The 14,657-nt window shown below is 45.2% G+C and overlaps 1 protein-coding gene across 2 annotated transcripts in view; it reads left to right on the forward strand.

Moving 5' to 3' along the window:
- The first annotated feature begins 1,271 nt into the window (after positions 1–1,271).
- Positions 1,272–14,657, forward strand: part of PURA (purine rich element binding protein A) — a 29,483-nt gene continuing 16,097 nt past the window's right edge. The window contains exons 1-2 of one of the 2 annotated variants that reach the window (XR_014712701.1): positions 1,272–1,511; positions 7,714–9,061. Coding sequence is in view for 1 of the 2 variants with exons in the window: in XM_084637021.1 (XP_084493147.1) it covers positions 7,843–8,769 (927 nt within the window). In the remaining variant the exon portion in view is untranslated. Of the gene's footprint in view, positions 1,512–7,713; positions 9,670–14,657 lie in introns of those variants that run through there. The other variant, XM_084637021.1, reaches the window with a different exon arrangement.

A 14,657-nucleotide genomic window follows, 5' to 3' on the forward strand; every position in this document is an offset into this window, starting at 1 on the left:
GTACCTACTATGTTCTCCCTCCTCCTCCACTTTTTTTAATACTACTGAGGAGACAGTATTTTCTCTCACTACATTGGAATGATACCTTATTACTTAATGTATCTGTTCCTGGTGCATTTTTTGAGCCCTACATAGTTGTTTTACTGGCAAAAACAAGTGTATATTGATGGTTGGCATTGTGGAACCAAAAAAAAGCTACAAGAAACACTCTTGATTCTATTCTGTCTTGTGTATTATCAACAGAGGTACATGCTAAGTGCACAATCTGTATTACTGAGGATGATGTCTAGGGCATGACCCCGCTGAATTTTCAGATCCCAGGGCAAGCTTTGTAAGGCTGGAATTTAGAAAAGCGAACATACAAACGGAGTCAATCAGATCTGGAAGTTAATGACAATGGATCAATAGGAAGCCTAGATGTTCAGATGGTCCCTTCTAGCCATAAACTCTATGACTATATCCCTCCTCCATGTTATTTTCACATTCTTGGCACTTTGAGGGCCTGATCCAATTCCCAGTGAAGCCAATGAGACTCCTTTACTTCCGTGGGAGTTGGATTAGGCCTTGATGGGAGATTTAGGGTTCTCTGCCCTGCACTAGGGGACAGGGGGTAAGGATACTAGGTGGACTTGAGTGTGCTTGTATTTCTACTTAGCAGTGAGGTGAGTAAAGCATAATAATGTGTGTGTACTTCACTGTCATGTAGGGGTGAGGTGGGCACAGCCTGGGTGAGAGGGGTGCACTCTAAGTGTGCAACTCGGCCTAGGGCACAATCTGAGTGTGCAACGCCGCCTCCTGGGGGTGAGAGGGGCTCAGCCTGAGTGCCCGAGGCGCTAGGCCGCCCTCCCCTGTGCAGGCCGAGGGACAAGGGGCGCTGCGCACCGAGGGGCCTGTCGCCTTCTGGTGGCGAGCTGGGGAGGTGCCGTTGCCGTTAACAACCCGCGACCCGTGCTCGCCCAGAAGCCAGGGCTAGCGGGGCGCGCTCTCCTCCGGCCGCCGGGGCGCGGGCCGTACCTGCTGCCTGGGCCGGGCGAGCCCGGGCCGAGCTCTCCGCGCTGCGGGAAGGAGGCGGCGGCGCACTTCCCCCACGGCTCTTCGCCCCGCTGCGAGCGGGCGGGCGGGCAGGCTGGGCCCATCCGCCCCTGCCCGGGGCACCCGGCCCGCCACCCTCCCTGCCTCCGCGCAGCCCGGCGCGGCGAGCCGCAGAGGGGGGCTAGCCAGGGGGGAGGCGCACTGACGGCAGCGGTGTCAAGTACGGAGCGCCGGGTTACGTGCCGACGCCGGGCTGCCACGACTCGCCGTCTGCGGGGAGAGCCGAGCCGAGCGCCGGGGCTGTGCGTGCGCTGCGAGCGGCGGGCTCTGGCCGGGCCTGCTCTGCTGCTCCGCCGCAGCCAGCCGCCTTCCTGCCCCCGGCAGCTCCCGCGCGGGGCAGGTGCGCTCACCTGCCGCCGGGGCCAGCGCGCCGCAGCCCCGCGTCCCCTTCACCCGCTCCATGTGAACTTCGAGCCCCGGTAAGCCTGCACCCGCCGCCCGGAGATGTCCGCCGCTTCCAGGGGCCGCTGTAGTAGTAATCTCTGGGTAGGGGCTGACTTTGGCTGCCACTGATTTGTTCGGCTCCCTCCCTCAGCCAAGCAAATACAACCCGGGGGGGAATCGCAGATGGCACTTAGTGTATCAGACCTATTGAAAATAATGATTATTAGTAATAGACTAGAACATCAACAAGGCCAGCGGGCAAATAGTCTGAAAATAAAATGAGCCCATCACCCTGACATGTTGAATGTCTGCGGGTATAAAAGTGTAAAGCTCACACAGCTGTGGATTTCCCCGGTCCCCCCCCCGCCCCCATCTAAATCTTGCGGTGTAACTAAAGGACAGTAATTTGTTTTTCTTTAATCAGTTGCATGGCAGTCGGATGGTTCAGGATCTTATGAAGGCAAAGCCTTTTAGGAGCATCGGGCCCTGCATTTTCCTCCTCCTTCCCCCGAAAATTATAGTATTGCTTTATTGGGATGGGTGGAGGTGTCTTTTTTTTTGTTTGTTGTGAGGTCGTCATGTTTTAGGTGGGATTCTCCTCAGTCTCAGGAGTTTGGCTTTTAGAAATCAACTGGTTCCCCACTTCCAGGGCTTCACTGTCAGAATTTTAAATATCGAACTCAGCTCTCTCCCCCAGGCCGCCAGAGGGACGGAAGTGCCTGTTTTTTGGGGGGATTCTGATGGTCTCAAATATCCAAGGGTGCAGAGCCTTGTGTGGGTTCACTGAGCCTATATTTTATTTTCTAGCAACCTATGGTGACTGTAGTTACTTCTCCTTATGGCTTCTTATCTTTCTCTTTATTCTTACAAACTGGGTCATTTTCAGCTCGCTCTAGAGTGCATAGCAATTGATGTATTGATTTCGGGTATGAAAAAGAGTTGCTGATGATTCTAAAGTTCACCAGGGATCAGCAAATCCTTTTAAACAACTGTAAGATCTGAAGAAGAGTGTGGAGAATATAGCTGGGTGTATATCTGTCTTGTGAAAGATTCTGGTTCTACTCCATTCAGTGTACACCAAAGTTATGCTAAGAAGCAGGATTTGACTCTATTGTCTCTCAGTTTTGATGGGTTTTTTTTTAAGAATAAAACAAATTACTTAAGTACTATTTTTTGAGATTCAGTTGTTCTGTATTAACATTTATTAAAGAGTTCGCTCCTGACCCATTAAGTCTACACCAAAGTAGAGCAGATATCATGAGTTGAATCCATTTGTCTCAGTTTTTAAAATCTAATTTACTATATCTGTTCTCAGTCTGGGATTCTTGTGTTCTGTGTTTTTTATCAAACTGTATTAATTAGTATTAAAGCAATTACATAAGAAAAATATTGTTAAATTGTAGCTTGCTCATTCTTTCACAGTTTACTTTTTGCGATTTTTAAATGTTACAAACAATATACTGTTAAATGATAAAATAGCTACAAGATTAATTATTAGTAAAAGCATGTTTCATGTTGAAGTAGTACAAATTAAATGCTAGAGTGTTTCTGAATTTGAATAAGGTGGATGTGACATTATTTCGTCACTGTATTCCCTCACAGAGGGACTGGTAGAAACTAGAGACAATGGAAACATTCTGGCTTTAAGCTTTCTTGAATATTCTGTAGATGTTTCAAAGTAGCAGTTGTTGGTTTGATGCACTTATATTAAATTGTCTTTTTGACTTCAGAACTTCCATCATTTTCATATTCAGAGAGAATTGGAGTGTAAAGTTTTGCGATCTGTACTTTCAGTGAAACTTGTTCAGTTTCTCAGGGAAAAAAAACAGCCTTTAAAAGAAGTTCAGCTGATCCATTCATGCAACTTCTTAACAGCAGTTGTCTTGCAAGTTAATTTTAATCAGGCTAATTAAACGAAATATATTGATTAAAAACAAAATATTACATATTTTCCCACACATGTTAATACATTTTAACGAAAACGCTTGTATTGAGCTTTTTTAAAATTTGGTGTTGGTGTTTTACTTGGACACATTTTCAATTATTTTTCGTTTTCCCTTCATTTTCTCTTCTCTATTAATTATTGCTTACATCTAAGAATTTGTTTGGAACATACACAGATTAGTTTTTGTACTCCCTACATTTGATTTGCTGTTTAGTTGTCTCCCACAGCTGTCGTGTAAATAGGATATTTTGTACTTAAAATTTATAAATTTCGATTCGAATCTTTAACAATGGCTGCTATATCTTTCTGAAGTTTAAATAAAAAACATTTTTCGTTGCAAAAACTCGATCGACAGTCATGGAAACGGTCATTCTTTAAAAATTGTCACGATCGGAAGCCTAAGGGCAAAACAGCAAACTTTAAAAATGTCACTTTGGAATTAAAATGAATCCGTTCCGTTTCTGTAGTCTGGATTCCGGTGAACTAACTTCCAACTAGTTTAGAGGGTTTAGATCGCTTTGTGATATTCCTGGTGAGATTAGTTTTAAAAGCACAAAAGATGGAAATAAAAATGGTTTCAAAAGTTCAAAATTATGTTTCTTAAAATCTGGTTGTTTAGATTGGCAGATGGATGTATTCAGTTTGTAATTCGAAGGCGCATTTAAATGTCTTGTATAAAACCTATGAGGATAAATCTGGTTTCTAGAAGCTGGTTAGATGCTATAATTTAAGATAATTGTTCGATACAATCTTGCTTTTCCAACAGATCTAAGAACTAAAATTTTTGTTTCAAATTAGTCAAACCCTTTAAATTGACGTGGTGCTGTGCGTATCCCTTTTTCCAGGCTGTCCCCCACAGCTAACAAGCCGTAAGTACTGGTGTAGAACTGCTTTTCGAGTGTTTCTCCTCTAATTCGGTGTGTTTATAGGAGAGTACAAGGGGAAAGACATAACTGAAACCTTGCTTTTAAAATTTGTCTCTGTAGCAGTGGATTGACCATACCTGGGGGGGGGGGGGGGAGAGAGAGAGAATATAACAATGGTACATTTCCTTCACAGACAGATAAAACGGGAATAGTAAAGAGAAGCTCAAATTCCGGTGTAGGTAGTAGGGTGGGCTGCAGATGCTGCACACACAATGAGAGGGCACTGGCTGGCTATTAAGGATTCCCTTGCTAGGTTAGATCACTTACCACAGAGGAAAATATCTTTTTTATTAATTGTGCATTTCCCCTTTATCTCTTTTACCGAGCATAAATATTTGGGTTCGGATTTAGCCCTTAAAAAGCAATCTTGTTCAGGTCCTCGGTTAGAATGATGGGACGTGGCAAGCGATCCCGATCCTTGGTTTTCTCTTCTAATGCTTTCCCTTAGCAAGTGAAGTCGCTGTAGAAGTGGAGGACACCGAGGGGCGTGTGAATGCCCCACTAGAAGGAGTGTGCAGGGCGTTCCTTGGGAAGCCGATCGACTCTAGACATCCACTGGAGCTTCACCTCCTTCCGCAGACCTCTCGCCGCCTTGGGACGAAGCTGGGGAGAGGTTTTAGAAAGCAGGGTTTGGTCTGGGTCAGGACGGCTTGTGAACACCAAGTCCTGGGAAGCTGGACTTTGGGGTTGGATCTGTCAGAGAGCTCACTGGGGTCACATCGAATAATGCCCACCCCCCCGCCAGCGCCACTCGGGTTTGACTTTTTCTCCTGCCTCCTTAGTCCCAGTCGCCACCTCCTGTCAGTGTCAGAACTAATGCCACTCTGTACGTTTCCTGCTGCCCCTGGACTCGGAATTTTCCTTCGGGTAGCCGAGCTAACACAGCTGGTCAGGCGAGAGCCTGTTCCTTCTGGGGGTGGGTGCTCTGGGAGCTACAGCAAGGGAAAGGGAGCCCCGATCGGCTTGGGAGCAGTAGCCAGACTGCCTGCCCCGCCGAGGGGCTTTGGCGGGAGGAGGATGGGCCATGGCGATGAGGCAGTGGACCCAAGGGGAAGAGGGTGGGAGTGGGGGGAGGATGAGCCATTGGAGTAGGGGCAGCTGGTGCTGGCGAGGGGCGATCAAGGGCAGAGCAGCGGAGTAAGGAGCTTTCCCTGCGGAGCCCCCTCGGCGTGGGGCAGCCGCTCTAGCCCGCTCGAGGGCAGTGCCCGGCTCTGGGGGTGGTGCGGGGAGGGGGCTCTGGAGAAGGCGCAGTGAGCCCGGCTCTCGCCTCTACCGCGCCAGTTCCACGCAGCTGCCTTGGGTTCTTTAATACAGCGAAATGTTCCCACCCCCTCCCCGCGCCCTGCTGGGGACCCCGCTCGCCCTCACTGCAGCCAGTTTGGTCCGTCGGGTCCCAGCGGGGAGGTCCCCCGATGCCCCGCCAGCCTTGCCGGGCAGACCGGTGCGTGCGAGGGGCGGAGGGGCGCGTCGGACGGGAGTGACATCTGTGGCCGGACAGGTAAAGTCCCTACGTCCGGGCACCCCTTCCCTTGCCCGGCTGAGGGCGGCGGGAGGGCAGGGCTGCTGGGCACACCCAGCGCTTGGCAATGCAACTGGAGCTTGGCTAAAATCGGCTAAGGCCATGACTGAGGCTCTGGGTGTCCCCAGGGGCAGCGTCTCTTAGCTCCGCGAGCTCTGTTCCGAGGCCAGGGGAATCTTCCCTTCACCCCACTCGGGTCCCCTCATACCCTAGGCCAAGGACACTTTCATCCACTTTCCCGTCCTCCCAACCCCGCCGTCCAGGAAGCCCCTTCCCAGGTCGCCCTGCACACAACACTGTGCCTGCTGCGTCCTCGCCAGGCCCGCGGGCCGCTTTGCATGGGGGCAGCGGGGTGACCTGCTAGCTCTTTTCTTTTTCAAGGGGACAGCAGCCAGACTGCCTGCTGACTTTTTCAAGTCCGTCCGTCCGTCCCCCAGCTGAGCCTCCTGGGGGGTGTTTCCAGCCTGCTGGTTCCTCAGCTCGGAGTCAGCCCTAGCCAGCCTGACCAAGAGCTGCTTTTCCCTGGAAATGCCGGGCATATTTACGCGATGAATTTTCTTCCCTCCTTTGGGACCCTCCCTTCTGATTTCTCATCTATGGCTGTCTGGGGCCTGACACTGAGTCACTTCTCTCTCAAACCCCGAATAACTGCCGCTTCCAGAGCGGGGTGTCTATTCAGACCTGCCCCGGGAGCTCGGTCCCGAATCTGAAAGGAGATGAAGCTCCCAGGCGGGTTCCTTTCCCTGGATCCCTGCAGCTGTGGGGAGAAGGGGCTGGAGGAACAGTCATTTTTATAATTCAATTCAATATGTATTTAACCCTCTCCAAACAAAGGTTAGAAATGAGTTAATAGAAACCACAGCTGCAGCTCCGTTCTGATCTGTGCTACTGTGCGGTTGTGTATGTGGGTGTCTGCTTTTGCAGGGGGTTAGCGTGTGGTATTTAGTGTTTGGGGCGGGGGTTCTGCAATGAATGGAAAAACTGGATCATCTCAAAAGGTCACAGCAGATCTAACGTGCAGCGAGAATTTAGCAATGTCTTTCCACTCTGGGCGAATGCGTTTGGTTCAATCACCGGAGTAGTATACCTTCAGAAAACACAGGGACGGTTATTTTGGTACATGATGTTATCCAGGGGACCCGCAGGGCCAGCTATTGTGCATTTTCTCGCCATGATCGTTATGCCAGGACTTGAGTACCGTGTTGAGATACTGTGCTCTCCCCGTTATGCTAGGAATAGCCCAGCTTCTCCTGTTACCTGAGCAAACTTATCTGAAGGTAACTGTCCTCCTGGTCGTTCATTGCATTTAATAGGGCTCTGCCAACGAGTGGCATTGCCGTCATTTTTAAAGGCCGCTTTTAAAGCTCGAGGACGAGGCGGCTTGCAATGATTTATGTGGAGTTATTTTTAAAGGCAGCTTTTAAAAACTAGCGGACGAGGCGGCTTGTGGGGATTGATCTGCAGTCCCTGCCCCTTCTTTCACTTGCGCCAAAGCTCGGGGGGCGAGCTGGCCACGATCCTGCTGTATTGTGGGGTGGGATGGGGGGAGACTTTTAACTGTGTTCCCTTCTTCGGAGAAGGGGCCCGAGCTGCTGGAGCTGCGTGCCCCGGGGGAGCAGGCTGGGGCTGGTGTGCACGCGCCGGGAGGGGGGCCGGCTGGGGATGCAGCGGAGCCCTGCGCGCGCGGGGGGCGGGGCCGGGGGCAGCGCGCCGTGGAGGAGGGGAGGGGTGGGGGCCGGTCTGTCTGTCTGTCCGTCCGGCGCGGCGCTGCCTCCTGTACAGTAGGGCGCCCCGTACTGTACGCCTCTCTCTGCCGTGTTACCCGCTCTCTCCTCTCTCTCCCGCAGATCTCGCGAGAGCGGCCGGCTGGTGGCTGTGGGGGTTGCAGCAGCGGCGGCGGCGGCGGCGGGCGGAGCAGGGAAGCGGCAGGCGGAGGCGGCAGCGGACGGGCGGCCGGGCGCAGGGCGGGCAGCATCATGGCGGACAGAGACAGTGGCAGCGAGCAGGGCGGCGGCGGCGGGGGCGCGCCGGGCGCCGGGGGGTCGGGCTCCGGCGGCGGCGGCGGCGGGGGGCCGGGGGGCGGCCTGCAGCACGAGACCCAGGAGCTGGCCTCCAAGCGAGTGGACATCCAGAACAAGCGCTTCTACCTGGACGTGAAGCAGAACGCCAAGGGCCGCTTCCTCAAGATCGCCGAGGTGGGCGCGGGCGGCAACAAGAGCCGCCTCACGCTCTCCATGTCGGTGGCCGTGGAGTTCCGCGACTACCTGGGCGACTTCATCGAGCACTACGCGCAGCTGGGCCCCAGCCAGCCGCCCGAGCTGGCGCAGGCCGCCGACGAGCCGCGCCGGGCGCTGAAGAGCGAGTTTCTGGTGCGGGAGAACCGCAAGTACTACATGGATCTGAAGGAGAACCAGCGCGGCCGCTTCCTCCGCATCCGCCAGACCGTCAACCGGGGGCCCGGCCTGGGCTCCACGCAGGGCCAGACCATCGCGCTGCCGGCGCAGGGGCTCATCGAGTTCCGCGACGCCCTGGCCAAGCTCATCGACGACTACGGCGTGGAGGAGGAGCCGGCCGAGCTGCCCGAGGGCACCTCCTTGACTGTGGACAACAAGCGCTTCTTCTTCGACGTGGGCTCCAACAAGTACGGCGTGTTCATGCGGGTGAGCGAGGTGAAGCCCACCTACCGCAACTCCATCACCGTCCCCTACAAGGTGTGGGCCAAGTTCGGCCACACCTTCTGCAAGTACTCGGAGGAGATGAAGAAGATCCAGGAGAAGCAGCGGGACAAGCGGGCCGCCGCCGCCGCCTCTGGGCCCGAGCCGCAGGCGGAGACTGAGAGCAGCGCCGCCGCCGCCGGGCCCCCCGGAGCCCTGCTGCAGGCCGACGAGCCGGAGGAGGATTGATCCCGACTTGGCTCCTGGCTGCCTCCCTGCCTGCTGCACAGAGACACACACACACACACAGACACACACACAGACAGAGACTTATACTGTAATAAAGAGAACCCCAGACACAGAACCAGAGAGAGATAAATACAAAAAAAAAAAGTAAAACCAACAAAAAACAATGTACCTGTTAATAACTCCAAGGGAGCACCACCCACTCAACCAACCTCCACAAACTGACAGCTCAGCAACTTCTCCGACTGGCCACCCATCGCTGGATGTTCCTCCACTTTATCCACCATATAAAACAGTAAGCAGCTGCTAAAAACAAACAAAAAAAAAACAAAAAAAAGTAATAACATTATATATGAACTGTGTTTCCTACTTGATTAAAAAAAAATATAAAGAACTGAGTGTTTATTTCCCTAATTAACCAAGAACTTTTGTACACGTTTAAGCTATTATTATTAAAAGTGTTTGCAAAAATGGTCAAGATTATAATAATGCTGAATTATATAAAAAAAGTCCTTTTCATGTTGAGCTAACATTTGACTTTAGCACAAAAAAAGAGATATTTTAGAACACGTAAAATAATATTTTTAGTTTTTTCTTCTCATTTTGTTACCAAATTTCAAACCTTACATGGAGGTTATTATAGTATATTTGACACCCTATATACCTGTGATTAGAGATGTGTATATATATGAGGGCTAGGCATGCTGTGTGTCTGAGCTTTGTCTAAATGTTATGCAGAAGTTTGTAGAGTTAAAAGGTACGTAGGTTTAATTCATGCAAGGTAAACAATAAGTGCTCTCTTTTATACAATATGCATTGCATCTGGACCTTAAACATATAAAATGGTCAGTGAAACTTCTGTGAACATGAAGAAAAATTATTAAAAAAGGCATTTAAATGAAATTTGCTAACTTGTGATTTTTACGTTTGAACCAAAGTTATTCAAATAGTAAAAAAAAACAACAACAAAATAAAACAAAAAAAACCCACAAAAAAAAAGTAAAGAATCTCCTCCCATAATTTTCTGCACCTGTTTGGTTTACAACTAAGTAGGCGTATTGTCATTATTGTGTATATGAGATGTACTTGTATTGTTCATAATATATTTTTTTTATTATGTGTACTTAAAGTACTTACCTAATGTGCAGCAATTTCCAGTAAACCTGTTTTTGGACAACAGGTAGTGAGTCTTTTGTGTGGTCACTGGCACTAGCACTATCTCCTAAACTTGTAAAAGGTCTGCACCTATACTTTGATTTGTGCCAGTGCTATTAACTTATGTAGGCCTGTTATAGAAATCAGTGCAACACAATTATAGAGTAATCCTACTGAGCCATGGATTTTGAGTTTCATTTAAAAGTGAAAGCCAAGATGGTGTATGTAAAGGATTTCCATGTAGCTGTGGTGCTAGTTATACTGGCTACATACATTATAAATGTAGTTGTGACCCCCAAGTGTACAAGCCTTCTATCAAAAGTATGTACTTGTGAGATATAGTAAAAGTGTAGGATATGAAAATGCAGAATTTAACAGAACACTAATTTGTCAAATTGTGTTCTCCAAATTGAAATATTTATAGTAATAGACTTTTTACAGGTTTTTCTTTTAAAAAGTTTGTGTGCTTTTAATTGACTAACTTCTTGCTGCTGTATAGTAAAATATTAATATATTTTTATCATTAAACTGCTGCATGACTATCATCATTATGAGTGAAGAGAAAATGTTATAAAAGATGCCTTAAACAGTAAATTTTCTGGTTTCAATTCTGTAGAAAACATTTAAGAAAAACAAGAATGTTGTTCAACTAAAAAGTTATTGGGATGCAATCATTTTTCTTAACATTCTTGACAAATTTAGCCGTGTAGACCTAACTGCTGTATATAGAAGACATCACCTGTTGGAACAGGAAGTTATCTCTGCTTCTCATTGATTGTAAAGGATCTAGCCTAGAAGAGGGGGGGAAAGTTTGTTTAAAGGATTTTTATTTTCTGATGGGGGTTTTTTTTCCATTAAAAATATAGTTCTCTGGTTTTGGAGATGTACTGCAAGTGTCAAAACAAAGCTATTTCCATTGCACGCATTTCCCTTTAAAAAAGTTTGCTATTAGTATTCACAGAAAGTTAAATATGAGATGACAGTTCAGAAGTTAAGGATTTGTTTCTGTAATAATCACTGGAAATGATTAAATTGCTTCATTAAGGTGCACTTTTCCTGTTTCCAGATAGTAAAAATAAGCTTTCATAGTGCATAATGTGATATTTGAAATGGTTCTCAATTGCACGTAAATGTCTAATAACCTGCTTTTTTAATTGGAGGGTTTGATGAGCAGTTTCATTTATTGTAATTCAACAGTGATGTGGAAAGGACTGCATTCTCCATGCTGCTAGATGTAGTTAGGGAAGTTAATTGTTTTGGTATTGCTACTTGACTATGTCTTGGTTCTACTGTTTACTACGGTTTTAAAAGTTATACTGCAGATTGACACACATTGCTCATAGTTACAAGTGTTCTACGTTATCAGCAATAAGTAGTGTGAGTCAGTGAAAATACTGCAAAGTGTCCTTCCTTACTTTTGAGTTAATATAAGCTTTGTTAAATACACAGGCTTTTCCCCAGGGTCAACATTGACTAAAGGGAAATCTTTACCTGTAAAATTCAGATCCTACATGGTATCTGATTGGGTGAAGAAGTGCATGGGTTGTTGCAGTTCCATTCATACCATTACAGCTTAACACAGTTTAGCAAAGTGTTGTGAACAGTGTCTGAGAACTTGTGGTCAGTGTTTTATTTTTGTGTTTTGTTTTAAATTAAATCCACATCCAGATATTCTAGGAATTTATAAATGATATTGATGAAAGACTAAATGACTGTAAAGGATTTTATTTAATTTTATTGGCATCTCATTTTTTTTCCTGAGGTGCTTGGTACTTTACCAAGGTTTTTTATCTCAGTATTTAAAACAAAATACAGTTGGAAAACCCTGTTTAATGTTAGACGAATAAAGGTAATGGTATATTTGACCATATGTGTTGTTCTAAAAAAGACAGTATGCTCAAATGTGCCAAGAAATTTAATTCCTGAAAAATATGCCTTATATTTTCCTTGATATGCTTTTAAATGTCTTGTAGAAAAGGTCCAAGAGCATGATAAAACTACTTTATATGACTAACTGCAAGAAAACTTGAAATTCATTGCAATACTGACATACGTTTATTTTTAAGTTAAAGGGACACTGTCAAGTAATTTATAATTAAATATGACCTCTCTTTAAAGCGGTTATAATCTAATGGAGAATGTCCTCCAGATTCTAAGTTCATTTTTTTTTGTTTAAAAAAAATTGCTCTGTCTCTGAGAAATTAAATAAAAAAAATTAGCCACTGTTGATTCATGCCTCTTATTTATTGTTCTGCTTGTGCTGCAAGAGGCAGCCATCCAGCCACAGGGGGAGCAAAAGCTAACTAACAAACCAGAACTGTGCGGAAATCATTGAAGCTGCCTATGACAACAAGGAAGTTTACAAGTAAAGCCAAGTTGGCTTTTGCACCCTATGAAGTGGAGGAGGGAAATTCAGTTGTCACCGAATAGAAAAATCCGGTATAGGGGTGAGGAGTGGGTGTTCTTTTCAAACTTCTCAGAGGGCATCATACACAATGGAGAGTTTTAAAAATTAAAACCTTTTATTTAAAAAAAAAATACTTGACAGTGTCACTTTTTTGAGTATCCCTTGCAGGGGTTGAAATTTACTTAGTGTAGCGTTCTTTGAGAAGTAGTGCAAAACTAGCAATTTACTAAGAACTTTTCAGACATTCTAAAGAGAGAGGCTGTCCACTTCGAATGGCTAGTGAGATGTAACAGTCATATCGGGCAAGGCAGAAAGCTGCTGGTAATTTTAACCCCTGCCTAGAGCAGACCGATAACTTCATTTGGGAGCAATTACTTTGTTGCCTTTAAAAATAGCACTGTAATCACTCTTTTTATGATTAGCTGTAGTATAACCTTTATCCCTTTCAAACTATGCAAACTATTAAATGTAAATTAGGATTCAATTAAAGATAGTTGATTATATTACAATCAGATGGCATTCGTGCACTAACTGGAGTATATACAAATAAAGCGATTAGTATGACTTTTGTATGCTAACAGCAAAATATAATATACCTACCTATTCTAAAAATATGAACGTTAATATTGTATAACGACTGCAGGGGTGGGGAGGGAATGTTACCTCTTACCTTCGTAAAAGGGGATTTAAGATTTTTATAACTGTTTTCCATAAAACTTTATTTTTGTCAAATTTTTAGGTATTTAATTTGTAAAATAGATTTTGCTTTGTACTAGCATACAGAAAATAGGGTATTGATTTAAACTTTTTGAAGCCACGTGATCAAGTAAATTTGTAATAAAAAGTCAATGGATCTATATCAGTTGTACTCACTGTTTTCATTTCTTGTACGTTCTAATGCAGTGGTGCTATACGTCTCCCAAGAAAAAAGTAAACTGAATTTGGGGAGGAATGGAGTGGGAGGAGGGGGGAAAAGGATAAATATTGACAACATAAATTGAAGTGATTTTTCATATCCAAGTAACTTCTATTGTCAGTGAAGATTTGGTAGATATGCATTTTTATCTAATGCCTAATGCATACAACTTTTTAATAATTCAAATCTGAAGTTCTTGACTATGCGTCCACCTTTACTTAATCTAGTATCTGTAAATTCTCAAACTGACCCTTGGATTACTTTTTTCTGGCCTTTAAGAAGAAAAAAACCCCTTAGTTTCCTCAAAGCCTTACAAGGTTACCATGTTACATTTTTGCTCCTTTACATGTTTCTTCCCCCTTCCTCAAAGGTCAGTCTCCTCCATTTTAATTTCTCTAAGATAAACATTTTAAAGCTTTTTAAGCAAAAAATAAGCTGACCATTTTGGATTAAGGACTTCAGTGGATTCAGCAACTTTCATAAGCGCTAACTTTTTTTTTTTTTTAAGTCCAGACTTTCCGTTTCAGGGCATATACCAAATCTGATTGACTTGTTCCTATTATTTCCAAAGCTGTCGGGGATGGAGGTGGATATCCTGACATTGATGTACAAGAATGCTAAAACAGGTTTAAACTTTATGGGAACTTACACAAAACATGAAAACTCAGAGTATAACTAGCAGTGCTGAATTTTCTGTTTTTTACCAACTCAGTTTGTAGAAAATGAGCATCTGTGTGTGATCAGCTAGTTAGAAATCGGATTGCTCATTCAGAAATCTACTCCTAATTCATGGTAGTTTTCTGAAAGGAATTTGCTGAAGTTCATTCTGGAGAGCTTCCTGCTAGTGAACACTGTCAAGATTTTTTTTTAAATTAAAAATTGTTTTAAAAATCCATTATTATGCTAAAACATTAGCTTTTTAAAATTTTCAGATTTACTTTACCTTCACTTTTCACCTCCCATGTTAGCTGTCTACTTTTTTGCTGTTAACTCAGTTTGGATAGTTGAAAAGTCAAGGTCAGTTTTGATATCTAGACAGTTTGGAAAAAGGTTAAAGTAGTAGCAGGTTCTACCTCTGCTTCTGAGTCCCCTGCCAGTTTTTGTGCTTTAACAGCCACATTTTATTATTTTTTAAAAAAATATTCTCTTTGTACTTCATAAAGCTTTTTACTCCTCTTTACCCTCCCCCACAAAAATGGGGGAAACTGAGGATAGTGAAGTTTTGGTAGTGTAACAGTGAAACTGATTGCATGCAGAGTGCTGTCAAAATGATGTGTTGACAAAAAGGACAAACTAATCTGAGATTTTTTTCTCTAATCTTTCAGCTGTGGGAATCTTGCATGTTGCTTGTAAAATGAAAGATAACTTGAGAGAGAAACGAGATTAATGGCGTCACTTTACACTGGGTAGGTT

The sequence above is a fragment of the Lepidochelys olivacea genome, assembly GCF_965140295.1.
Source record: "Lepidochelys olivacea isolate rLepOli2 genome assembly, chromosome: 8".
In the NCBI taxonomy this organism is placed as follows: Eukaryota; Metazoa; Chordata; order Testudines; family Cheloniidae; genus Lepidochelys; species Lepidochelys olivacea.